The following is a 27241-nucleotide window of genomic DNA, read 5'->3' as shown; positions in this document are numbered from 1 at the left end:
CTATCCTTATGGGTCAGCTCAAGGCTGATGACTGATCAACTGTGGACCTGCTTTAGGACTCTTTCCACTTGAAGGGGAAGAAAGTTGAAAAAGAGGGTGTGCCTGGAGAGTACGCCCATCTCTCTGACATCTTTCCTTCCAAAGTCAGTCAAACAGCTCCATCCTCCATTGTTTCCTTTCCTCGGGCTTCTCTGTCCCTACATCTTCATGTAGAGCCCAAAATATGGGAGAGGAGAATGGACAAAGATGAACCAGAGTTTGGTGCAGGAGGTCCATTACCTTTACTCCTCTACCACGGATGTGGATGTGGGATGGCCATCTTTGAAGGGGAAGATGTATCAGGATCTCTGTGTCCCCCAGTGCTGTGTTCCCATTCCGGGCTTCTCATGGGTCACTTCTAGGACATGGCGAAGACAGGATAGTATGCTTTAGAAGCAAAACAAACCTCGATAGGTGTGCTGTGTACACTCCTCAGCTTCACGATGGATGTGACTTCATCTTTGCTCCCCTAATTGTTAAATGAAGGGGGTTCTGTTAGATGATGTCAGCAGTCACTATGCTAACAGTTTCTTTGCTCCTGTTACAGTTTCACAGTTGGAAGAAACAGAGATGAACGTCAGTGCAGCTGATCTGACACGGTAAGCAGAGCCTGTCTACAGACTGTCCTGTGACAGATACCCATGCTGACTAGTTTCCTGTCAACTTGATACAAGCTGCCATCATTTTGGAAGAGGGAACCTTAATTGCCCCCCCCCCCCAGATTGCCTTGTGGGCAAGTACATTTTCCCCTGGCTGTCCTGGACCTCACTCTGTAGACCAGGCTGGCCTTGAACTCAGAGATCCACCTGTCTCTGCCTCCCGAGTGCTGGGATTAAAGACATGAGCCACCATACCCGGGTGGATTTTCTTAATTGATGATTGATGTGGGTAGGTCCAGCTCACTGTGGGTAACCATGCATGAGCTAGTGGTCTCAGGGGGTAAAAGAAGGCAGGGTGAACAAACCATGAAAGCAAGCCAGTAAGCAGCTCCATGGCCTCTGCATCAGCTCCTGCCTCTTGAATCCATCTTGCCCTGAGTTCCTACCCTGACTTCCCTCAGCAATGGAGAATGACCTGGGTGTTGTAAGCTGAAACAAACCCTGTCCCCCAAACATTATATTCATTGGGGCTCACCACAGGAATAAAATTCCTACCCATGACACCATCTTCATTGTGAATGCTCTACGTAAAACACCTGGCACTCTGACTTGATTTACTCTGAGACCAACTGCCTCCCTCCTAAATTATCCTTCTATTCCTCCTGTAATGTCACTTCAATCCCACTGACATCCTCTGCTGTGTCCAGTATTTCAGGACTTCCTACCAACTGGACCCAGGAATATGTATTCTGGTCAATAGACAGGAGTCTGCGACAGATCTTCCAACATCTGGATAATGCAAGGTCAGGAAACAGAGTTACTAGGCAGGGGACAGAGAGGGGGGGAGAGAGAAGAAAGAGTAAAGGAAGGAGGTAAAGGAAAAAGTTAGTTTGAGGAGCAGTGGAGAACTATTTTGTGAGCTTTATTTATTTTATGTTTTATCTGTAAGTATGTGCACCACGTGCATGCTTGGTGCCCACAGAGAGCAGAAGAGGGTATAAGATCCCCCAGTACTGGAGTTACAGATGTTTGTGGCCTACCATGTGGGTGTTGGGATTCAAACTTGGGTCCCCTGGAAGAGCAGTCACTCAGTCACTGCTCTTAACTGCTGAGCTATTTCTCTAGGCCTCACTGTGTAAATATATATACATGTATGTATGTATATGTATATATATAAAAAATTCAGTTGTATTTTTGTGCATGAGGGCCACATCATGTATGTGGCAGTCAGAGGACAAGCCACAGGAGTCAGTTCTCTCCTTCCAACATGTGAGTCTTAGGGCTCAAACTCACGCCAAGCCAAGCACAGATGTGTGTGTGTGTGTGTGTGTGTGTGTGTGTGTGTGTTGTGTAAAACTTGGGTGTCATTTCTCGGGAGCCATCCACCTTGTGTTGTGAGGTAGAGTCACTCCCTGGGACTCACTGATTATTCTTGGCTGTCCAGTGAGGCCCAGGGCATCTACTTGTCTCTGCTTGCCTGGCACTGGGGCACTGTGTTCTTTTCTTTTCCTGTGGGCTCTAGGGAGGGAACTCAGCTTCTCTATTGGTATAGCATGTACGCTACTGACGGACTCGACTCCTCTGCTCTTGGTGGAGGAATTCTTTACATAAATGATTGACGTTTGTGAATGCAACCCCTCTTTTCCCTCATTCTCCCTTAGACCAGAAATATTTTGGATTTGAAATAGCCGCTCCCTTCATTCTCTCTAATTTCCCTCCTGATTCCAAAGAAAATGAAAACATTTCTCTTTGTTTCTCAGATCAACGCTTATGGAGCTGAATGTTTCAGAATCCCGAGATGTGACTTCTTCCTCCGTCTCTGATGTTGTGGTTCAGGAGGCTGTACCACCCAGCTGTTACTGTAAAAAGGGAAAGCCTTCTACTGACTACAGCATGTCCTCTGCATCATCCAACAACAGCTCGAGCCTGTCTTATCTTCCAATGTTTCATGAAGGAACAGCTTGGCAATTGCAGAGCGATAGTGGACCTGTTTCCTCCCAGAAGGAACCATCTATGCCCAGGAGCCCTGGCACAGCCCTGCCTACTTCTCGGCTGACAGATCCTGAGAAATCAGCTCTTTCTCCGAATTTGACACTTCTTCCTCCCTTACAAGCTCAAAATTCCTTCATTAGCTCTATTTTAGAATCCTTAGATCCTTGTGAGCAAGAGAAAACAAAAGATAAGGGAGAGACTCATTTTCAATCAAATCATGGGTCAGATTCTGATTTGGATGAGAGTCCAGGACCCCTGGTATGGGCTCCACTCCAGCTCTCTCCTTTGATCAGAGGAGAACTGGAAGGACATATGTCTCAGAAGGTTTCTACTTTGCAGCAAGAAGTGGTGCCTCTGCCCGTGAAGAAATCCTGGAACATACTCAATCATTTGATGGATGTACAAGGAGTCCCTGAAGAAGAGCTCCCGAAAACTCAGTTACCTACACTCATTCCTCAGAGTGCTGACCAAAATACCAACACATCTCCAGATCCTCCATCATTTCATCTCCACATGAACATTGGGGTGAATTCTGAAGTCCATAGGACGGAAGCAATCATTTCACAGCCATTTGCCTCAAACAGGGAGTCACAACCCCAGGATGACCACCAAGAACCTAGATATAATCCTTTAGTAATATCAACAGGCACTCCATCTCCCAGAAATTTAGGGGTTAACATAATTCAGGAAGAACAAGCTTTAGTGAAAAAGGATTCAAAGCATGTGTTAGAGCTGAATATAGAGCAGAAGTTCATAGGTCTTCCAGAAAAAAGGGTACAGACACATAAGGAGCTGACACCCAAGATACCACCTTCAGCCACTGACAGCATAAAGGTCACTCCACTGGCCTTGCTTCAGGTTATGGACTTAATGGGAATCAACCCAGAATGACAGTTGGAGGTGATAGACTCTGTGGGGTTTTCCCCACAGCGACCAAATCAAGCAGAAACAGTGAGTATAACTCCTCAGCCATTGAATGAAGTAATTGAACCGATAGAAGTAACCCATCATCAGGATCAAACCACGGGATTAAAGAGCATGGCCTCAAGACTGAGTCAAGTCACAGATGACATGAAGGTAACTCCTGTGGCATTGTTTCATGTCACAGATTCCATGGGGATGATTGACAAATTAAGTCCACATGGCATAGAACCAGTAGGAATAGCCCCAGAGCCACAATACCAAGTCATGGAATCACTGAAGACAGATACATTGCATAACTATCAAGCCATAAGACCAGGAAGTGTAAGTCTAGGGCCACAGCAGACAGTTGTGGAAGCTGTGGAAATGATTCCCCAGCCTCAACATAAAGACATGGGAACACTGACCATGACCTTGGGGTCACAGAATCAAGCCACAAAACACATCAGGATTACTCCCAGTCCAGTACATCAAAATGCAATGGAAATTAGCTCAAGTGTACTGCCTGAAGCCACTGAAGATACAGTAGTGTCTCCAGTGGCAAAACAAGCCATGGATTTTATGCAGATGATTCCACTAGGACAGCCACACATTACTAAATCTAGGGCTTTGATCCGAGGCTCACAGCCTCCAGCTGAAAATTTGACCCCAGTGTCAGCTCAACCAGATGTTCCGACTACTACTGTCCCAGTAGGAACTGTAGAATCTAGAAGCATACCTCCACAGCCACCATCTAAAGTTCTGGAACCACCAGGAATGACAGATGACCTACTACCATCAGGTCAGTCCCTGCATGTTCTAAAGGTGACCCCACTAGTCCAGGCATCTCCCACAGAAATGATCACACCACTACAAATTGTAGAGCCTCAAATCAAAGAGGCTCTGGAATTGCCTTCTGGGTTACAGGGTCAAGTTGGAGTCTCCGTGGGGACTATGCCACAATCTCGAGGCACAGAGTGTGTGTCACTGACTCCAGGACTGTCTCATCAGGTCACAGACCCTTCAGAGTTCACCCCATGGCACCAAGACTTAAACTGTTCAGAGGTGAGCCCAAGGCAAAGTCACAACATGACAGAAACTATGGGGTTGAATTGGCCACAAGTGAAGGATCCTATGGAGACACCAAAGTCACATCATCAAATAATGGAATCCACGAGAACAATCCCAGCACCACCAGATCAAGGTGCAGTACCTATAGGAAGGGGCCAAAAGCATCAAGTTCCAGAAGCTGAAGTAGGGCCAGTCATACCACTGCTTCAGGAAATGGAATATTTGGGGGGGAGCACAATCCCACAGCATAAGGTTAGGGATTCAGTGGACTCACCCCCAGAACTACAGAAGGTAAAATCTGAGCACCTAATCCCAGATCCAAGATTGCAAAGTATGAAATCTATGGACATAACCACAGATTTAGTCCCAGAAATGGAAAAATATGGACCACCAACCTCAACAGTGGTATGTATAGATTTGGCCCCAGAACTGCATCAGCAGAATATGCAATATGAGGAATTAACCCCCATACCACAACTGCAAAGTGAGACATCTGTGCCATCAGCCCCTGAGTCTCAGTTTCAAGATGTGAAAGCTGGCCAGCTGACAGTTGAACCACAACTCCAAAACAAAAAGTCTGCTGGATTGGCCCCAGGTCCACAGTTGCACAGTAATATATCAGTACATTTGATTTCTGATTCTCAGTTTCAAGGTATGGGAGAAGCTCTTTCAGCCCTATCACAGGAGATACAAGGAGATATAAAATTGGTGGAGTTGACTCCAGACCATCACTTGAAGATATAAAATCTGTGAACTTGGCCCCAGAACCATGTTCACAAATCACTGGCTCTGATAAGATAGCCTCTGTACCACTGCTTGAGGATACAAAGACTCCATATGTAGAAGGTAGGAGTCTACTTCCTGAGGCACAGGTGGAGAGTATGGAAGTTGGTGAACTGATCCCAAGCACACACTTTTATGCAACAAAATCTTTAGAAGCGACCCCCAAACCAAGTTATCATTTCCTAGAATCTGAAGGACTGACCCTACAGCATCCATCCTCAGAAACAAGGGTGACCTCTGAACCTTGCCAGCAGGTAGAAGAATCTGCTCCGTTGCCACAATCATCATTGGGGATGACTCCAGCACCATTGACCAGACCTCAGAATCTGTGGAGATGAACTCACCACCACTCCAAGAGACTCTTGAACCTGGGACCCAAGTTGTAAAAGAGATGGAAGAGACTCCAGAATCAGGAAGTGCAACTAAAGATACTCTGGATTTGCTACTAGATTCAGAAACGCAAACTATGAGCTCAGGAGTGATGGCCCCAGAGCCACAGCCCCCAGATGTGAAGTTTGTTCAGGTGACCCTAGAACCAGGTTTAGAAGTTACTAACCCACCAGAACGAACTCTGAAACCAGAAGATGAAGACACAGAGACCTTCAGATTGACATTCTCTAAAGTTGATGATACCCAGGGAACCATCATAGACCTATATTCAGAAGTGAGATCTCTGGAGTTTAGTCTAGAACCAGGAGTGCAAGGTGAGAAATCAGAGTCCTTTGCCCAGAATATGAAGTCTGCAGAAGTAATCACCGAACCACCTGTACAAGTTGTAGAACCTGCAGGACGAACTACAGGACCCAAACCACATATTAAAGATGTGATCCCAAGGCCACAGGTCCAGGAAATAAAGTCTAGGCAAATGGATAGAGAATCACAGTTGCAAAAGGAGAACTCTGTAAATGTAATACAGCTGTCATCTGCAGGAGAGGTAGATCCTGAAAAGACAAAACCAGAGCCACGTCTACAAAGTTTATCACTGAAGGAACAGATTGAGGGGACACAGTCCCCAAATGTGAAATCTGTGGAGTTAAATCTAGGCCACAGCAGCTCAGTGTCAATTTGAAATTGATTCCAGGGCCCAAATTGCAAAGTGTCCAGTTTCCAATGTTGTATCAAGGGCTACTTCTTCAAGGAGAAAACCCAGTAAATTTCATGTCAGGGCCCCCACATTATGGTGTGAAATCTCATGATGAAATACCATGTTCTCTGGGGCCAGAAACCAGATCATCAGATTTTATCATGAGGCCAAAGATTCCAGAACCACAGCTACAACCATAACCTGGGAAGCCAGTAGACATAAATGTAAGACCATGCTTGCAACATGTGAGATTCTCTGATGCGATCCAGAGCCCTAGCACCAAGGTTTCAAATGTGTACAGTTCATGCCAGGTGTTCAGCTTCAAGATAGGAAGCCTCGGGCATTGATGCCAGAACTGTTTTGGCCATTAAGCCAAGAGACACAGGTTGAAGATAAGAAGCTTGTGTTGCCTCCAGAACTATCAGAGTTTTGCAGTATGAAACACCCAATTATCTCAAAACTATGGAGTTAAGGTCAAAGTCAGAGTTGGGAAAAGTCAAATCTAAGCTGTCAACCCCAGGGACACAAGCAGGAGATAAATGAGGAGCTGCTTCCAGGCTCTACCTTGAAAGGTTTAAAATCTGAGTTACCACCTTCAGGACCACAGTTAGAAGACAGGAAATCTGCAGTCTTAACTCTAGGACAATGTCTAGAGAGGATAAAATCTACAGTGATATCCCCAAGTAGTTCCCAGTCAGATGGATGAAATCTGTGAAGTTGATTCCAGGTTCAAGAATTCAAGATTTGAAAACTGTGGGGTTGGTTGAACCAAAGAAGCAAGGGGAGAATCCCGGGACTTTTGTACCAGGGATGCTGTTTCAAGATAAGCCTATGGAGGTGTTGCAAGAGCCTCATCAACACAATGTAAAAGCCAAGGAACTGACTTCACAGCCACAAACACAAGATAGCAAACGTGTGATTGTCTCATGTCTGAAGCAGCAAAGTCTAAAACCTGTGAATAAAGCCAAAACACAACGATCCAAGGAGTAAGATTCATGGATTTAGTCTCTACACAACAGTATCAAGGGAGGGCACCATGGATTTAACTCTTGAGGCTGGACAGGATGAAGACATAAGCTCATCAGGGTGGAAAGGTGGGATGTTCGACCAGCTCAACAAACAGTTGGAGTCAGAAGATATGCTCTCTATGGGGTCAGATCAGGAACCCAAACCTGCAGGTAGAAAACCCATAGAGCTCAGCTCTAAACTACAATGTAAAGATGCACCCTCATTTGAATTGGCTCCTGAACCAGTTGTTCATAATGTAAAAGCTCAAGAGGTCCAATATGGGCCACAGGTACTAAGTGTGAAACCTTGTCTATTGACCCCAGAATCAGAGGTGTACCATGTGAAAGCCTTGGAGCCAATGTTAGAGCCACTGCTTCAGGATGGGAGAACTGTGGCACTAAATACAGAACCACAAAGTGCAAGTACAAAATCTGTTCAGTGGATACCAGTATCTGAGTTTCAAAGGGAGAAATGTATAGGGTCAAACTTTAGGTTACAGTCTCAAAGTGCCAGCCCTACAGAATGGAAGCCGTCTACACAACGGAGAGGTGGGAGGTCATCTGATTTGACTGTCAGGTCAATAATTCAAGGAGAAAAATCCGGAGAGTCTCATCTTGAGTCACAGTTACAGCAAGTAAAAAACTCTCCGTTAGCACTAGGGCTGCAGAAAACCAAAACTTTTAACTTAACTTCCAAGCCACAGCCTCAAGGGATCAAAACTGATCAGCTAAACAAAGAGACACAGGTAGAAAGTATAAGATCCATCCAATGGATACTAAGACCTGAATTCCACGGTGTGACATTTTTACGATTAAATAGTGGGTCACCATCTCCAGATGTCAAATCTACAGAACGGAAGCCATCCATACAACTGGAAGGTGGGAAGACATCAGAGATGGCTCTAGGGCCAAAACCTCAAGGAAAAAAATCCGTGGATTTTAACCTTGGGCCACAAGTACAGTGTGTGAAGACCCCTGAGTTGTCCCCAGGACCAGAGCTACAAGAAGGGGAAAACATCACATCAACCTCAGAGCTACAGTCTCAGTGTGGGAAAACTGTGGCATTACATCAGGGACCACCGCTTGAAAATACAAAATCTGTTCTTTGGATACCACTGTCTGACTGTCAAGTTAATAAATCTACACTGAATCTTAGGTTACCACCTCAAGATGTCACAGCTAAAGAGTTAAAACCCTCAGTACAACTAGATGTGAAGAATTCCGATGAGTTGACTACAAGGCCGAAGTCACAAGGTAAACAACCTTCAGGGTCAACCCAGGAACATCAGTCTCAGAGGTCCAAAACTATTGATTTTAATTCTGAGAAACAGTTTAGAAATATGAAAGCATGTGACCCAACCTTAAGGTCAAAGATCAATAATATAAAATTGACATTCAAACCCAGGTTTTGCTTAGAAGACAGGAGCTCTCTTGTATTGAACCCTGGAATACACCTCAATTCCTTAGGGTCATCCTCAAGACAAAGCCTCAAACTGAGACACCTTTAGTGTTTAAACAAGAGTCACAGTCCTCAGAAGTAAAATATGGGGCAATAAGCCAAAGGCCACAATCACAAAACAATGTAGAGTTGAAATGTGGAAATCTTCTGAGTTGGCACTTCAGACAAAGCCTCAAAGTATGAAATCTCAGAACAGCTCTAGGCCCCAGTTTCGACATGCAAACTGTTCTGACTTGACACCTGAAATAGAGTCCTAAAATATGAAATGTACTAAGTTAAGTCACAGCTCACAGTTGAAAGGTAAACCATGTATTGGTTAGTTACGGGTACCAAAACTCGACCTGTCAAACTAGACTGTAAACCTGGGCCACAGTGGCAAGATATAAATCTAACTCATTTCTGAGGACAAAGCCTCAATAAATGGAAATGGAAGACTGGGAATCAGGCCCAGTTTCCTGCCTTAATGAAGCCGGAGTCTTCTCTCAAGATACTTTACAATAGGGAAGACGCTGTTTCCAGTGATCAGAGTAAAGACTCACAGAGTGAATCACAGACAAGGCCTTCTGACTCTCACCACTCCCTCAAAGCAAGTCGTTCTTCCCAGGCCAAGAGGGATATCTCAGAACAGCTCCATCTGCTAAAAGATCTACAGCTAAAAATAGCAGCAAAACTCTTAGAGAGTCAAGTACCCCACAATGTCCCTCCTCCTTTCTCATCAGGTCTTGTCCTGAATTATCCCATCTGCTTGCAGTGTGGCCGATGTTCAGGAATTAATTGCTGTTATAAGTTACAGTCTGCTTTTGGTCCATATCTTCTCATCTACCCACAGATCCACCTTTTAAGCACCCCTGAAGGCCATGGTGAGATTCGGCTGCATCTTGGCTTTAGACTGAGAACTGGGAAAAGACCTCAAGTCTCAAAGCATCGTGGAAGAAAAAGAGCAGATGCATGGAAGAGCACTACATCACCATCACGAAGGAAAGCTAAAATCTATCCTCCAGCTTCCAAGAGTCCAACCACTCCAAGAGATTTCCAGGCCTGATCTTTCCAGGCTCCAGCTTCTGTCCAAGTGCACATTAGAAAAAAGCAATTGGAAAGCCATGGTGTGGTCGGCAAGACAGATGCCGAAGACTCTGAGCACCGTGAATTCCGTCAGGTTCACTCTGTATCCGAGAATGGCTTTGAAAGTGATCAGGAAGAAAAATGGTCGAAATCAAGCCTCAAAAAGACCTTTGGCTTAAAATATCCAATGAAGGAAACCATCAAGGGACTTAAAACACAAAACACAAAGCTCTACAAGAATAGTGGAACCCCAGAAGAGAGTCTTTTTAGAATAATGTGTCCATCACGAAGCAAGAGTGTTGAAACCGTTCAAACAAGCACTGTTTCTTCGAAGAGACAAGCTAAGAAATCCTCCCAGTCCACATTATTCCAGCTGCTTTTCCAGGGCCTAAGGCAATGCAGGGAGGAGGGTCTTGGACCTGCCTCAACTGAATATACCAGGGTCTGCTGACTCCCTATGAGAGACCTTGCCTTGGAAGAGGTGGGAATGGGGAATGGATTGGGTAGAAGGCCTGGGGGGGCGGGAGGAGAGAGGGATCTGTAGTTGCTATATAAAATGAATAGAAAACTTTTTAATAAAAAAAAAATTGTGGCTTTTACAGAAGCCTGAGGACAGGACAAGGCCAGACAATTTGTGGTCAACCAAATACTTGCACCCCAAACAAAAAGCCAAGGATTATTGTTTAGCAGGGGATAGCAAAGGAGCCAGCACACCAGTTGCCCAGCAAAGGTCAGCAGGTGTGAACCCTAAGCAAGAAGACAGATTGTAGGGAACTGGTTGTTGGAATTCCTGGCCACTCCCCAGCTAAGTGACTGCACACATGCATATCAGTAGCCGAGTAAGGGGCCTTGCACCCTACGAAGTCCCAACGCAGTGTGAGCATGAATGTGCAGGTGAATCCTTAAGAAGCCAGTACAGGCTCCTCCTCTTCCTCTTCTTCATCTTCTCCCCCCATCTCTCTCGCTGCACATCTTCCACAGGCCTGGTCACATTGTTTCCTGTCTCCCCCTTTTTAATAAAACTCTTACTGGCTTTTGTCATGCCTTGTGGCTGTTCTTGTATGGCTGTTCTTGTAACAGGGCGCTGACTCCACCGCATTAGAGCTAACATTGGCTGCGTGATGAAGCAAGCCCTCCAGGCGCTCTGTGCCCGGGAACTTGTGCCGAGGTTTTGCTCCATCTACGACTGCTCATTTTTTTTCCTTTGCCTGGCCCAGGACTGCTCTGCACAACCCTGCCTCTCCAATTGGTGAGTGTGTCCTTGCACTCACTCCCTGGCCATTGTCCCAGGTACATCCTGAGATATAGTTCTAGCTGCCGAACCCCGGAGGTCCTCGGGCTGCATAAACTCCGGCCCTTACCTCCATCTTGAAGGGTGAGGTAACTTGTGCTGATTCACAGATCCTTCTCCAACCTCAGGGATACCCAGGACTAGAGTCTGATCCTGTTTCTTTATTTCAATTTTTTTATTTTTTATTTCTCTCAGCTGCAGTCATAGGACATAAGGCTTCCTCCTCTTGGTCTCACTCCTCCTCTGAGAAATGCCTTAAATATACCAATAAATATGGCCACACAATGACTGCTTGGACCCCGATATTTCACGTGAATTATCCACCTTCTGCCAGCAAATGGGCAAATGAAAAGTTACCTTATCCCCAAGCTTTCTACCTATGCTCTGACCCCTCCTCCTTCCCCATTTCTGATTCTGTGCCACATGCAACCACTTCTGCTGTCTGACTTCTGCTCTGCTCTCCGGTATCGGGTGGGCTCTCCAGTGTCAGGGGGCCACTTCTGCCCAACTCTGGCTCTCACCTTAACTCCTCCCACTCTCTTCCTCTCACACTCTCAAGCTGCTCTGAGAAGCACAGACAGGTCTGGAAGCAGGCGAGGACACATGCAAATGAGTTCACATCACATTGGGAGTGTAAAGCCCAGTTTACAACCTGCCTCCCGGCGGGTCTTCCTTTGGCTTCCCTCAAACAAGTAATCCATCAAAATCTAAAAAAAAAAACAAAAAACAAAACATAATTCAAGAAACAGAATAAAACCTGTCTTGGCCGGGCGGTGGTGGCGCACGCCTTTAATCCCAGCACTCAGGAGGCAGAGGCAGGCGGATCTCTGTGAGTTCAAGGCCAGCCTGGGCTACTAAGTGAGTTCCAGGAAAGGTGCAAAGCTACACAGAGAAAACCTGTCTCGGGGGGGAAAAAAAAAAATAAAACCAACCTGCCTCATGTCTCCCAGAGCTTCCTGGCATCAGGGCTAACTTAAGCATCTGGAGAGGAGGCCCCTGACCCCAAAGGCAGAGTCTCAGCTGTGGCATTTTAAGGTACCATGGGAGAGATGAGAAAGCCCGTGAACAGGATTGCCAAACGCTGGCACATACTATTCACGTGGCTGCATAGAGGCTTTCTAGTCCCTGTTTTAAATGTGTGGTAAAAAAAAAAAAAAAAAAAAAAAGGCCAGGCAGGCTAGTGCGTGCCCTGTGGGGGGCCATCAGTTGAGCCTTGTTCGAAGTGGCACCAAGAGGAACACTAGTGAGCTGATGGCCTTCGTGCACCTCGTGGCATGGGAGCATCAGACCAAAACCTCTTAGGCGTGGCCATGGGCTCACAGGGAACCTGAGATAGCCATTACAGCATGGGGCGATCCATTCCTTCCTCTTGGACACTGAGCCACTTACTCTGTCCTGAGGGAGTTTTTGGGGTCCCACCTCTCCTCCTCATTTCCCTAATGTTGGGCTAGGGAGACAACCTTACCCACCTCACCAGACCCCACCACTTAACTGCATTTTCAAGGGTCTTCCTCTCACCCAGAGATTTTCAGTTGTGCCAACCTGCCCTATGCCCCTAATGGGAAGAGATTTTCTAGCTAAGAAAGGAGCTTTATTTCACTTGCTCCCCATTTGCCTCATTCCATACCTGTCAGCAGGGCCTCCTCATGCACAGTGACATAGACAGGGCCCCCCTCTCTCTCTCTCTCTCTCTCTCTCTCTCTCTCTCTCTCTCTCTCTCTCTCTCTCTCTCTCTCCCTCTTTCCTCTCTCTAAGTTCTAGAGGACACCAGGATGCACTGCCTTGCCACCAGTTCCAGAACAATGAGGTCCAACCCACAAGCTTTTCCTTCCTGGTTCCCTCTAATTAACTACTGGGCTAATTGTTACAGGGCCACCATAGAGCTGGAGGACGAGAACCATCAGATATATCCAGGCAGTAAGGAACAGTAACAGTCAAAGGGTATTTACACCCCAGACTCAAAAGGGTTTGGACTCTGCAAAGAAACAGACTTTAATATAACAATCCATTACTGTTAATTGCCCTCAGCAATCGATCACCTGTGTCTCCTGGATGCTAAACTAATAAAGGAAATAGGTGCCTTAAAATCTGTCTCAGATGGGCTGGAAAGATGGCTCAGAGGTTAAGAGCACTGACTGCTCTTCCAGAGGTCCTGAGTTCAATTCCCAGCAACCACATGGTGGCTCAGAACCATCTGTAATGAGATCTGGCGCCCTCCTCTGTATACATAATAAATAAATAAATCTTAGAAAAAAAAAAAGAAATTAAAGATGCTATTGTATGAATCGTTTCTTGAAAAAAAAAATCTGTCTCAGATAAGGCATACCTCAGGTAAAAATTAAAAGCATGTTCCAAATCTCTCTATCTCCCTCTCTCTTTCTCTCTCTCTCACTAACACCAACCAATATCCAATATAGCAGAGTAGTAAACATTGTAGCATCATGGCCACCAGCTTAAGATTTTAAATTTCCCATGGATGCTTCTTAATATGTTTAAAAATTCTTCTGAGCTCCAGAGAATCCACCTGGACAGGTCAGCAAGCTCCGGAGCCAGCTTGAATCCACCTGGACAGCACCTTGCCAGACAATTCCAAAGCAGCAGAGGACAATCCATTACCCCCAGGACGGCTGGCTACTTCAGAAGCTCCCTACCCCCCAAGAGTTAACCGATGCCCACCAAGTCAGCTGGAAGCAGTTCTCGGGAGACACAGCACCCCTATTTCTGTTCACCCACCATTTTTTATAACAAGCAAAGAGCTTGGAATGTTGGAATTCCTGGCTAAATGACTGCCCATGCAGTTCAGTAGCCAAGAAAGGGGCCTTATGTCCTACGTAATCTGTGTGCTGTGTGATCACGTAATTTGTGCACAGTGTGATCATGCAATCTATGTGCATGCATGGCTTAGCTCCGTAAGCCCATGCGCATGTGCAGGAGTCCTTAAGACACCGGTCACAGACTCCTCCTTCCTCCTCTCTCTCTGCATGTGTCTTCCACAGGCCTGAGCACCCCTTTCTGTCTTCTTCCCCTAATCTATTAAGAATGGGTTCTGTCATACCTCGTGACTTTTCTCGCATGGTAACAGCGCTGCTAACATTGCACTGCCACCACTTTTAAAACCAACCATCCCTGCTCCTTGTAAGTCACCACTCACCCACGCTCTTGTTAGTGACCCCAATACAAAACTCATTGGTTCATCAAATTGGACATTGGTTTCAAAATGAGGGGACTATTGAGGGTCTGGACTCCCATAGTCCCGATACCTGACTCCACGAACAGATTTAAATGTTTAGGTACTCGGCGGGGGTGGGGGGTGGGGGTGGGGTGGATGGGGTGGGTGGGGTGGGTGGGGGATATGGGACTGATAAGTAAGGTTTGGAGCATATCCAGGGAGAGAGGTATGGCTTCACAGAGGGTTGCCCAGTTAGAGGCTCGACTCTTCCAGAGGTACGATTTTGGGAGACTTCTGGAGTATCAGCTACAATCAGTCTTCACTGAAGGATGCTGCAGATCCCAGGGCCACCAACTGCCCCCCTCCCATTTGGAACGGCGAGTAGCCATGAATTACCCCCACCCCAAACTGTCAGAATGAGTCTGAAGAGAAACAGCTTCTGGGGGTTGGGGATTTAGCTCAGTGGTAGAGCGCTTGCCTAGAAAGCACAAGGCCCTGGGTTAGGTCCTCAGCTCTGGGAGGTGTGCGTTGGGGGGGCGGGGGCGAGAAACATCCTCTGATAGAAGTTACAGGGCACAGGCTTAAGACAGAAGGCATTCCGGTCAGTTTACAGGCTTAGATAAGGAAACAACAGACTATCTTAATCCCATAAGGCCTCTTAAAAAATGTAAGGAAAGATTAAGGAGACCCCTAAAAGCTGCCAACCTTATGAAATTGACTTACCATCAGACTATGATAAGTGGCACAGATTCTAACCCCTCCCTTCTAGGGAGAAACCTGCTGTTACTTCATTCGGGGTCTTACAAAGAGATCACCACACTACAAGACCTCCTAAGAGTGTAAACTAGAGCTAATGAAGTTCACTAAGTTCTCCATAGTAGCAGCAGCATCCTGCTACAAACAGCCTTTTTTGCTAAAACTACTGGAATCTAAGGGCTAACTTGAGCTGTAAACCTTCAAAACTGCCCTGTAGCCAGCTAGGAGCTCTGCTCCAGCAGCCTTCATTTCAATAATAATGCAAGCCTCACAGGCCTGATAGTGCCAGTTTAAAAACTAATCGCAACTCCCAACTTGTCTATTGCTGTATTTAAGAAAAAAAAAAAAGTGTCTTTCTCTCTCTCTTTCTTCTTTTTGGGTTGACTATTAAGTTCTTGGTAATTTACAAAAATCTTGGCCACATACAAGAACTTCAGTCAACCCACTGCAAAAAAACAGGTCCTGGTTAGGGGACGCCCTAAGACCTGTATGGATTCATCAGACCCCCCAAAGATTGGGGGTTGGAATATTAAACATCTGCCTTCTTCTTCTCTCCAAACACGTCTGCTGTCTGCATCTCAGCTCACTTCAGTCTGTGTCTCCACCCCCCCTCCCCTCTCCATTTCTGGCGGCTGTCTGGCTAGATACAGACCGGACAAACCGGCTGCAGCTGCAACAACAACAAAACATTTCTCCTCCGTTTTAGTTTGGTTTTACCGTGCTTATCTCATTTCATGATACACCTTAAAGGATTTATTAAATTGTCACTTTCCTTATATACTATATTTTTAAATAAGAGCTCCTGTTTCTATATTAAAATAACTTCACCACAAACTTCATATTTTTAAGGCTATCCGGACAAGTATAAAACCTTATTTCTAAGTTTACAAAGACAACTAACTTATAAATTGTTAAGAATAAGTTTACTTTGGGGCTGGAGAGGTGGCTCAGTGGTTAAGAGCACTGACTGCTCTTCCAGAGGTCCTGAGTTCAATCCCAGCAACCACATGGTGGCTCACAACCATCTGTAATGAGATCTGGTGCCCTCTTCTGGCCTGCAGATATACATGGAAACAGCAGAATATAGTATGCATAATAATAAATAAATCTTAAAAAAAAAAAGAATAAGTTTACTTTAACTAAAGATAATTAAGAAATAAAACTTATTGATTGATTGGTCAACCTAAACTGTAAACTGTTAATAATAAGTTGTACCAAAGCTGTAGGCTAATAGAGATAATTATTAGGATACAAATTAAAACTTGATTATCTCATGAATGATCAAATTCTGTAATATATACAAAATCATATTTATATACATGCTAAGTATGCTAAGTTTCATATAATCAATTCATTACTTAGCCCCCTAACATTTAAAATGTTTAAGCTTTGGACAAAACTGCCATATCCCTTATTGCCAGGGTTTTGTCCAAACTATGCTTTGAGATCATTTAGATTATATTTCCATTTACCAGATATTTTAAAGATAATTTGCCTTACTATCCAATTTCAAGTAAAAGATAGCTCACATAACAGATTTCAAAATGACCTTTTACTGTTCCTTTATTAAAAGAATTTCATGCCAGGCAATGGTGGTGCACGCCTTAATCCCAGCACAGAGCCAGAACCAGGTGGATCTCTGAGTTTGAGGCCAGCCTGGGCTACAGAGTGAGTTCCAGGAAAGGCACAAAGCTACACAGAGAAATCCTATCTTGAAAAAAAACAAAACAAAACAAAAAAAAAAAAAAGAAAAAAATTCACTTTACATTGGCTATTCTCAATCATCAATTACCTATATCTCCTGATGAATTAAATACAAAAATGCTTTTAGATGTAAAGTTTTTATAAGAATATAAAGAATTAGATATAAAGAATGTTTAAGAACATTAAGAAATAATTTATATGTAGTGCAAGCCATTGGAATAGAAAAATATAAAAACATCTAGATATGTTATAAATGATACCTGAGTCTCAGTGAATGACCTAGAGATACTGAGAATGTAAGCCTAAGTTAGATCATAGTATGGATAAAGTTTTTATTGAGGTCTGAAATAGATATATAGGCTTTAAGAATGAACTTATGTATGCTTTAATACAAGAATCTACTGACCTCCCCAGAAGGGACACTGGGGCTAATAATAGGCTGTAGCTCCTCCACTGTACAAAATATTAAGGTCCTCCCTGGAGGGTTTGATTCCTGACCTTACTGAAGAAATTAAGATCATTGTACAACTCTCTACTAAAACAATTCAGATTCATGCAGGGCAGCGCCTAAGGGAGCTGATGGTGTGGATTCTAGTGATATGGCCTTCTGGGTTCAGGAAATTAAATATTCCAAACCAACTAAACACTTAAAATACAGGGAAAGAAAATAATTGGCTTGCTAGACATAAGCACAGATGTTTCTTATATTTTAGGAAAAGATTGGTCAAGTACTTAAGACGATTATTACTCTTTCATCTTTTATAGGCCTAGGTCAATCTAGTAGTATTGCTAGCAGCTCAAAAATATTAAGATGGTCAGATAGATAAAATTATGGCATATTCTGCCCATATGTCATCCTCCAAACCTAACACACTATGGAGAAGAGACATGCTGTAACTAATGGATGTAACTAATCTCTGCTGTGGACTAATATCAGCTCGAATGCTACAGATGGGTTTTAAACGTAAAGGAACTTGAGGAAAGAAGCTCAAGGCATAATTGAGCCCATTATTCCAGAAATCATAAATGGCAGACATGGCCTAGGTTATCAGGATTTGTCCTAGGAGCCACTATCCCCCGACTGCTGACCACATTTCAGAAAGATCTATTGCTCCTTTCTGGATCAAACAATGGCCTTTGAATACTGAGAGAATTGTAACTGTGACCTGTCTGGTGGAGGAGAAACGTAAAAATAGGGCATATAAAGCCTCCCAGCAGTCCTTCAGTCACCCCAATATTTGTTGTTTAAAGAAAATCAGGCTTATAAACCGTTACAGGATCTGAAGAAATTAAATAAAATTTATTAAAGCCAAGGGGATTCTCACAGCCTGGCTTGCCATCTCCCATTACCATCCCTAGGAATCAAAATAACAATGGTTATAAATTTACAAGATTGCTTCTTTGCCATACCTCCTCAACCTAAAGATTGTCAGCATTTCCCTTCTAGCTTGCCTACTCACCCTGCCATGATGGAGGCCAAAGCTCACATACAGAGCAGGAAATGCGAACTCTGTTTATCCAGGACTCATTTATTGAGCAGAGTTCCTCATTTTATATATACAGATTAACTATCAGAACTGTCAATTATAGCTTCCTCACAGTCCCCCAAACTAATAATAATATATGTGTATGTATATGTGTATATACATATATATTACAATACATTTATTGCACAGATGATATTACATTTATATCAAACTATGAAACTTATGAGTCTATAGATGGGCAGATAGCTCTACAGGATATACTGGCACCTTTTCATGTGTCTGTCCAACAATTATAAATTCAATTTAAATTATATTAAATATAATTTAAATTATAAATTATAAATGGAAGCTCACCCATGAGGCTTATGTCCTTATGATTTATGGTTATTAAATAAGAAGTAATACATCATTTATTTCACTGCTTTCCAATTTTAGGAAGGCCTAGAGCTCATTTATAGACAACAGCCTTACATATACTTCAAGAGCTCTTAAAAATTGGTGCTTAATTTTTCAGATCCCCCACTACAGGCATTCCTTATTACCCCCAGGCCAAGCCACAAAGTCACACCTAAGCCTCTGTGATCTTCTCACTGGTATTTGAAAAGGTCCTGATGTTTTCATACTGTCAGGAGGAGGATATGCCTACATGTCTTCACAGGATATTGACCCATCTTATGAATCCTGGATCGCCTGGTCACACCATATACTAGGCCACTGCAGGACAAAGGCGCTCTAAAGCTGCCAGTCCAAATACAGGCTGTTATTTACCTCTAGATTCTTAAATATTGAGCTTTGAATATGAATAAATAGATACAATTCCAGATCCTTTTGATGAACTTTCATCAATGGTATAAAACTTATAGAAATATGATTAGAAATAATAATTCTGTTCTAAATGTATTTTATTAATTTTTGTCAAAAGATAAATGAGACTATATATGTATGTACGTATGTATGTATGTATGTATATATCACATTTCATTCTCTGCCTATCCTGATGTTTTGTTGAGACTCCAAGGATTCATAATTTTGCTCTCACAAAATTTACCACTGTTATATTGCTAACATGTCTAAGATTTTGTCTATTAAGAAGGTTCTTGTAAGTTCTAGGAGATCAAAATTTGCCAATACTCACAAGCCAAAAAGACCAGGAGGAATGCAACCTGACTGCAGTTTACATCTCCCACTTACATATTTTCTTTTTCTTCTCTGGGGTAGGGAGGGGAACTTTCCTTCTCTCCTTGGCCTGATATCTCCTCTCACCTGCTAACCATGCATTTAATATTCCATAGGTACACCTAAGAGAAAAAGTTTCCTCTTTAAAACTCCTCGGCTGCATGTTCTACCATTAATACATACATTTGTTTCCAGCAGAAATTCTAACCATTTAAAGAGATACAGGTTGTCTACATCTGGACCACAGACATGTTGTCTAGCTGCAGATCTGCATCCCACCCTCCAGCCCACGAGACAGAAAATTCTGCTACACTGCGTGTCTCACAGAGTCTAAAACAGCCTGTGTTTCCTGGGTTTCCACTGCATTTCAGACCCCCACCTTTGCCCCCATATCAGCAGGAAATAACCATGAGAGATTTCTACAGCCCCCTTTGTCACGTACCCCTATTTCTGAACTGAACTCTCCAGCCCAAGGGCTGGACTGCCCTTAAAAAATGCTCTATTATTAATTGTATAAGTTCTGCCCATGATCCTGAAACTTATGTATTATCAGATATATCAGATATTCTCCTCATGTACAATTGTTCAGTGTGTAAGTCTTGCCATGTATACCCTGACACAGGTTATTACTGTTTTCTCACAGCTAATAGTTTATTTAATATTGCATTGATTATAAATTTAAATTAAGTAAGCTTCAGCTGCAGCCTTATTCCCACAGATGCTCATGACTAACTCAGGTAACTCTTTAACTATCCCTCTTTAAAACACAGTTTAACCAAATTAATACCACTAATCAAAGATTAATAGAGTTAATGTTCCAAACTAACCATTTCTTTTTGCTAAGTCACAATCATAGTATTTAGACACTTTTGACCATATTATGCCATACTAGTTAATGATTGATTTTTTTATGTTACTCCTCTGCTCCCCTTTTGGCACAGATATATTCTAACTATATACAACTATACCTATTTTATTTATTTATTATGTTTATATATATTATTATATTTATTAGATGGTTAAATTACTCCTCAGCCTGCCATCTATATAGACTGTTGATTATAAATATATATATTATTGATACAATATTGATTAAATATCAATATTAATTATTACTTATAATTTTTCAAGTCATCTCCAAATTTGAGTTTATCTACATACATGTTCACAGCCCTAGAGAGAATGAAACATTATCCTTATTTTTTTTCACTATATGAAAAAAACGGAAACTGCTATGGGTCACAGGAATATATATATCATAAGAACTCAGCTGGTTATGGCAAAGCCACTACCTGGAGGGATCAGGGAATTCCTCCAGAGGAAGCCAAATTCCAAGGAGCTTTTGGTGTTATTTGGCTTGTTATATATCAGCTGTCTTCTGTTATGAAAATCATGTGTGCCTTCATAGTTTTCCCAATTGATTTTTCCCTAAGAATTGCTAACTGTGTGGACTGATCACTCTCTGGACATACACATTCTAGGTATTTGGAGAACAGCCTCAGGAAAGGCTTCCTTCCCCCCAGCCCATCTGTTTCTCCCCTTTCAGCACTGGAATCAGATATATCCCTTAGCCACTTTCAAGGACTAACAGAAATAACAGTCCAGACCACCACATGCTAGTCTCCTGATTTAAGGTAAATTCTACATGGAGACACCGCCTAGGTCAGGTGGACCTTAAGTAACAGCTTTACACAATTTAGCTCAGACCCTCCTTTCTTACAGCCTTACTAACTTTATAGACCCCTAACTTCTTACCTAACCACTTCTAGGAATGTAGCCTGAGCACATAGATCTCCTTTTTCATACACTAACGGTCGTTAGCACTCAGTTGACCTCCTCTTTCACCACTCCCAGTTTGGGTTGTAAAAGAAAGCCTGGTGGTCACTGCCTGAGGAAAATGCTTACCTGCCTTTATGACCCCTTAGAATTCAAGCCTGGTGACCTTGCTCGACCAGGGGATTGTTATTGCTTGGGTTTATAACTGGATTCCTGGGAGACTTAGGAGGAACATAGAGAACTGAGAGAATAAGGAGACGGAGAAGAGAAAAGAGAATGGAAGAACTAGATAGGTACAGAGGAACAAACTGAGATGGGGAAGAACTAGATTGAAGGGCTAGAAGAGAGTACTGAAGAGAGTACTAGAAGAATGAGATGGAAGATGAGGGACAGCCAGATGGGGAAAAACAAGGTGAGAGAGAAGGAGATGGGAGAGGAGCTGATATGGGAAAGAACTAGATGGATGAGAACCTAAAGGGGTAGAACTAAGATGAAGCAATAAAATAGAACCTAGAGGGGACAGCAGGTAAATGTAGAGAGAAATCAGGCAAGAAAGGAGCTGGACATGAGAGCAGAATAGAAGCTTGTAGAGAGAGAACTGACTCAGAAGAATAAAGTGTATGGACTAAGGAGTTTTGTGTACATAGATTCATTTCTTTTTATCAAAGATTAATTATCAGTTGGTTGTAGATTTTTCCTGGACCCTGGGAAGGTACTATCGAGGGGCTGGACCCCCACAGTCCCGGATACTTTGGTCTGTTGTGGGCTCTCTTACTGGGGTGAGTAGATGAATGTGTTGTGTCTCTGTGTTTCCCCAGGAAATGTCTGTCACATAATGCCATTGCTATTGCTCCATGTAGGGTCAGAGGCATGGACTTTGAGCAGAACCAATGTAGAGCCGGTTCCCAGTCATGAACTGACTTTAGGCAAGCATTGGCAAATTGGTCAACACTGGTTAGGGCCTCAAGCTCTTAGAGGTCTCCCTGGTTTGGCTTGAGTTGGGCCTTCTTGAGTTGACTAGAGACAGGCTTTGTACTGAGGTGGCATGTACCATGAATCTTATGTATAGTGCTGTGAGTTATTAAAGGGATTGGTGAAAATATATATACGTATCAATTGCCAGAATCCTGTGATCAGTAGTTGATGGTCTCTCAACCTTTTTTTTTCTTTCTAGTTAATATAGCCCTTTTGAACTGAGAGGTAAGGATGTAAACTCAGTGGGTGAGCACTTGCCTACATGTTCAAGTCCTGGATTTGTTCCCTAGTATAAATAAGTAAAGATAAATTTAAAATTCCAGGAAAGGTATCAATCTTTTACTCAAAAAAAAAAAAAATCCACATGTAGGTTGGGTGTGATGATGCACCCCTTTAATTCCAACACTCAGGAGGCAGAGAGAGGCAGGTGATCTCTGTGAGTTCCAGGCCAGTCTAAGTCCCCTTACCAAGTTCCATGACAGCCAGGGCTACAAAGAGAGACACCCTGTTTCAAAAAGCCACAAAGGAACCCACATTTATCACATACACACACACACACACACACACACACACACACACACACACACACACACACACTTTTTATTGTTGGTTCTTTTTTGACACAGGGTCTCATACAGCCAGGGCTGACCTGGAACTTGCTTCTCAGCAGACCTCATGGTTTTAATGCCTGAGTGGTAGGAAGACAAGGTGACAAGGACACCATTTTTGACACAGGAAATATTGCCAATAATAGAAAAAGGCTATATGAATTGCTGGAACCCATCTAGTGACTCTTACATGCTAGACAACAGGCTATCTCTAGAGTTCTGCCTTCAAGTGAAGGCCTGTAACCCCAGGTTCTCGAGAGGCTGAGCAATGAGGATGGCAAGTTCAAAGGCTGCCAAAGCTACAGAAGCAATTCAAGAACTGGATACTGGCAAAAAACTGACATACAGACCAATGGAATTGAATTGAAGACCTTGACATTAATCCATGCACATATGAACATCTGATTTTTGACAAGGAAGCCAAAACTATACAATGGAAAAAAGAAAGTATCTTCAACAGATGGTGCTGGCATAACTGGATGTCAACATGTAAAAGATTACAAAGAGATCCCTATCTGTCACCATGCACAAAACTCAAGTCCAAGTAGATCAAAGACCTCAACATAAATCCAGTTACTCTGAACCTGACAGAAGAGAAAGTAGGAAGTACTCTTGAACACATTGGCACAGGAGGCCACTTCCTAAATACAACACCAGTAGTACAGACACTGAGAACAACAATTAATAAATGAGACGTTTTGAAACTGAGAAGCTTTTGTAGGACAAAAGACACAGTCAATAAGACAAAAAGACAGCCTACAGAATGAGAAATGACCTTCACCAACCCCACATCTGACAGAGGACTGATCTCCAAAGTATATAAAGAACTCAAGAAACTAGACATCAAAATACTGAACAGTCCAATTAAAAAATGGGCTAAAGAGCTAAACAGAATTCTCAAAAGAAGAATCTCAAATGGCTGAAAGACACTTAAAGAAATGCTCATCATCCCTAATCATCAGGGAAATGCAAATCAAAACAACTCTGAGATATCACCTTACACGTGTCAGAACGGCTATGATCAAAAACACTAATGACAGTCTATGTTGGAGAGGATGCGGAGCAAAGGGAACACTCCTCCACTGTTGGTGGGAGTGCAAACTTGTACAACCACTGTGGAAATCAGTATGGCAGTTTCTCAGAAAATTGGGAATCGATCTACCTCAAGACCCAGCCATACCACTCTTGGGCATATACCCAAGGAATGCTCAATCATACCACAAAGATACAGGCTGAACTATGTTCATAGCAGCATTATTCACAATAGCCAGAACCTGGAAACAACCTAGATGCCTGTCATTTGAAGAATGGATTAAGAAAATGTGGTACATATACACAATGGAGTACTACTCAGCAGAGAAAAACAATGACAGCATGAAATTTGCAGGCAAATGGATGGAACTAGAAAACATCCTGAGTGAGGAAACCCAGACCCAGAAGGACAAGCATGGTATGTACTCACTCATAAGTAGATACTAGATATAAAGCAAAGAACAATTAGACTGCAACCCACAGAACCAGGTAGGCTACCTAGCAGGGGGAACCCTAGGATGACTGTGGCTTATAATAACTTTTGGTTTTACTCAATCACTGGGCAAGCCTCAGTGAAACATTTCACTATTAGGATAAGAATTTGAGCCGGGCGTGGTGGCGCACGCCTTTAATCCCAGCACTCGGGAGGCAGAGCCAGGCGGATCTCTGTGAGTTCGAGACCAGCCTGGGCTACCAAGTGAGCTCCAGGAAAGGCGCAAAGCTACACTGAGAAACCCTGTCTCGAAAAAAACCAAAAAAAAAAAAAAAAAAAAAAATTTGTACTGTATCAAGCTGATAATAGAAAAATAAAGAACCATGTGGATAATTTAGGGAGACTGTCTCAAAAACAACAACAAAATGGTTGGGAGTATAGCTGAGTGGTACAAAGCTTGTGCTAGTCTGCAGTTTTAATACCCAGTATCCAGGGGAGGCAGGAATGTTTGCACTGAGGTTTATTCCTAGCCCCCTATACATGCATCCTGTATCATTAACAACAAATACTTTCAGCCGGTGGTGGCATACATCTTTAATCCCAGCACTCGGGAGGCAGAGGCAGGCAGATCTCTGTGAGTTCGAGGCTAGCCTGGTCTACAGAGTGAGTTCCAGGACAGCCAAAGTCACACGAAGAAACCACCTCAAAAAAGAAACCAAACCAAAACAAAAATCAAAAACCAAAATCAGTCAACTAACCAACCAAACAACCAAACAACCAAACAAACAAAAACCTTTAGGTAAATGCCATGTTCTAGATTTTTCAAGAGGGTATTACTGACATTATGAATGAGTAGTCCTTGACCAGTCATAGCTGAATCATTCAACAAATATTTAACGGATGCCTGATACATACAGGCACCGTGCCATGGGCTGAGTTCACTGAGGTAAAAGACATTTCTTTGATGAGATGAGTTACATGTAAAAATGTAACTGGTTTCTAGTGGCCTGAAAAAAGTCACCCAAGTTTGAGAGGCAAGTCTTGTGAGCTAACAACCTGGTTTTGGTTTCTCCACATTCTATACGCGAGATCTGAGTGACTCAATCTAACCTATCTCATGTACTAAACTGAGATTAATTACAGACGAGAACTGCTTGCTGTACATCTTTTAAAAAGATTGAGTTTGTAAAAATGAGCTCAAGGGCACAGGGGTGCATGCCTGTAATTACCAGTAACGGGAAAACAGGACCTGGAGTTTAAGATCGTTCCACAATAAAACAAAACCTGAAGTTTATCGGAACGGTACTTGGCCGGATCCCTTAGGCGAGCGTCGGGCTCTTTAAGTCTCCGGAGCCGCCCCTCGCGCACACACGCGGTCAGCAACCGCTCACTCAGCCTTTCCCCCGCCCCGGAAGGAGCCAATTCCGTTTCCGCCGGCGGATCTTCGCGGTGGGTGTGACCGCCAAAACATCCGACCCCCCCCCTCCTCACAGACGCTGGAGGGCCCGCCCTCCATCTCGCGCATGCGCCGGAGCCGGGCCCGAGACCGGAAGTGCAGGGGCGTGGCGAAGCCGCTCCGGACAGCCGGCTCTGACGCCGAGGCTCGGGGAGTGGGGCGGGGGGGAGGAGGAGGAGGATGAAGCTGAGTTGCTTCTCCGGTCCGACTTCCCCTTTTCCCCCCACCTTTCCCCGCCCCGCGGGAAAAGCGGTGCAGGGCGCAGCAGGCAAGGGAAGGCAGCCGGAGCCGGGGCACGGATGCCTCCCAGTCAGTTCAGGACCCGACATGAGGGAAAAGGGCCGTAGGAAGAAGGGCAGGACCTGGGCGGAGGCCGCCAAGACGGTAAGGAGCGGGGCGCGGAGGGCAAGGCCGGCGGGAGGAGTTGGCTTTCTCGCCGGGCTGCCGGTCTCCGGGGAAGGGAGGTCACTTGGCCCCGCGGCCGGGCTGAGGGGCTCGAAAGCGCGCGCAGAGGGCGGCGGTTAGGGTCGCGTTGGCGAGCGCCGAGGAGAGCGGGGCGCCGGCGCGAGGGGGTTGGTGGCGCGGCTGGCTGCCGGTTCTCCCGGGGGCTGCGAGCGGACCCCTCGGTGTTCCGAGGTTGCCCTGTCGGGGGTCACGTCGCCGGCGCCCCCGCACTGCTAGCCCTTGTTTCGGCACGGTGTGTTGTGCTTGCCCAGTAACCGGGGGGGGTGGGGGGGGGCGGGGGCTCCTAGCGGGGGGGCGGGGGCTCCTTACCGTCTTGGCGGTTGCCCTGTGCGTGCATCCAGCCCCGGGCTCTGGGAGCCAACGGCAGGTCACGAGGCTTTTGTGTTTGCCGTCCGAGCTGAAAGTGCAGGAGGTGTTTAGAAACGAAGTAACAGGTGGGACTTGGAGAATTTTTTTTTTTTGTTTTCTGTTTCCGTAGAGACCTACTCTGAATAAGGCAGCAATGCATGGGTGGGACGTGTAGTTTACCGGGCCTCCACTTTTCTTTAGCCAAAGTGAAGGTGGACCGACGAAATTGTGTTTAGTGGGCACACACACCCCGCCCCCGCCCACAATTTTGTTATACGGAATTTAGAAATCATTTCAGAATGAGTGTTAGTGTGAAGTCTTGTTTTGAAAAAAAAAGTTAAAAACGTGTATTTACAAAGAAACGTTACTTTAAGGAGAAATTGAAATTCCATCATTGCAAGTGTAAAAAAAATAACAAGACATTAAACATTAGTAGCATTTCAACCTCTTTTATAAATGGACAACAAGTTGGGTCTTAGTAAGTGAAGCCTTACAGGTTATAAGGTGTTATTTTCTCCTTTAAACAAGTGTGTGTGTGTGTGTGTGTGTGTGTGTGTGTGTGTGTGTGT

General features: G+C 44.1%; 2 protein-coding genes and 1 long non-coding RNA gene across 32 annotated transcripts in view; 2 read left to right on the top strand and 1 right to left on the bottom strand.

Annotated features, from left to right (window-relative positions):
• LOC121826357 (uncharacterized) overlaps nt 1-26932 on the bottom strand; it is a 73550-nt gene extending 46618 nt beyond the window's left edge. For 2 of the 18 annotated variants that reach the window (XR_013047203.1, XR_013047205.1), the window contains exons 1-2: nt 25633-25872; nt 280-508 (exon numbers count right to left, since the gene is read on the bottom strand). This is a non-coding gene — a long non-coding RNA (uncharacterized LOC121826357). Of the gene's footprint in view, nt 1-279; nt 578-11808; nt 11995-25632; nt 26015-26633 lie in introns of those variants that run through there. The other 16 variants (XR_013047210.1, XR_013047207.1, XR_013047209.1 and 13 more) reach the window with 16 other exon arrangements.
• LOC143270187 (uncharacterized) lies at nt 504-11037 on the top strand. Its single transcript, XM_076559141.1, has 3 exons — nt 504-638; nt 1346-1441; nt 2399-11037. The coding sequence occupies exons 1-3, from the start codon at nt 520-522 to the stop codon at nt 3519-3521; spliced, it is 1338 nt and encodes a 445-aa protein (XP_076415256.1). The 5' UTR covers nt 504-519; the 3' UTR covers nt 3522-11037.
• LOC143270188 (putative Polycomb group protein ASXL2) overlaps nt 25989-27241 on the top strand; it is a 287604-nt gene continuing 286351 nt past the window's right edge. For 7 of the 13 annotated variants that reach the window (XM_076559149.1, XM_076559150.1, XM_076559152.1 and 4 more), the window contains exon 1: nt 25990-26243. In XM_076559149.1, the coding sequence (XP_076415264.1) occupies nt 26040-26243 (204 nt within the window). In that variant the 5' untranslated portion in view covers nt 25990-26039. Of the gene's footprint in view, nt 26244-26623; nt 26759-27241 lie in introns of those variants that run through there. The other 6 variants (XR_013047178.1, XM_076559155.1, XM_076559156.1 and 3 more) reach the window with 3 other exon arrangements.

This window comes from Peromyscus maniculatus, chromosome 22 (genome assembly GCF_049852395.1).
Source record: "Peromyscus maniculatus bairdii isolate BWxNUB_F1_BW_parent chromosome 22, HU_Pman_BW_mat_3.1, whole genome shotgun sequence".
NCBI classification, from domain to species: Eukaryota; Metazoa; Chordata; class Mammalia; order Rodentia; family Cricetidae; genus Peromyscus; species Peromyscus maniculatus.
Note: the sequence above shows the minus strand (reverse complement) of the source record. Positions and strands in the feature narration are given on the sequence as shown.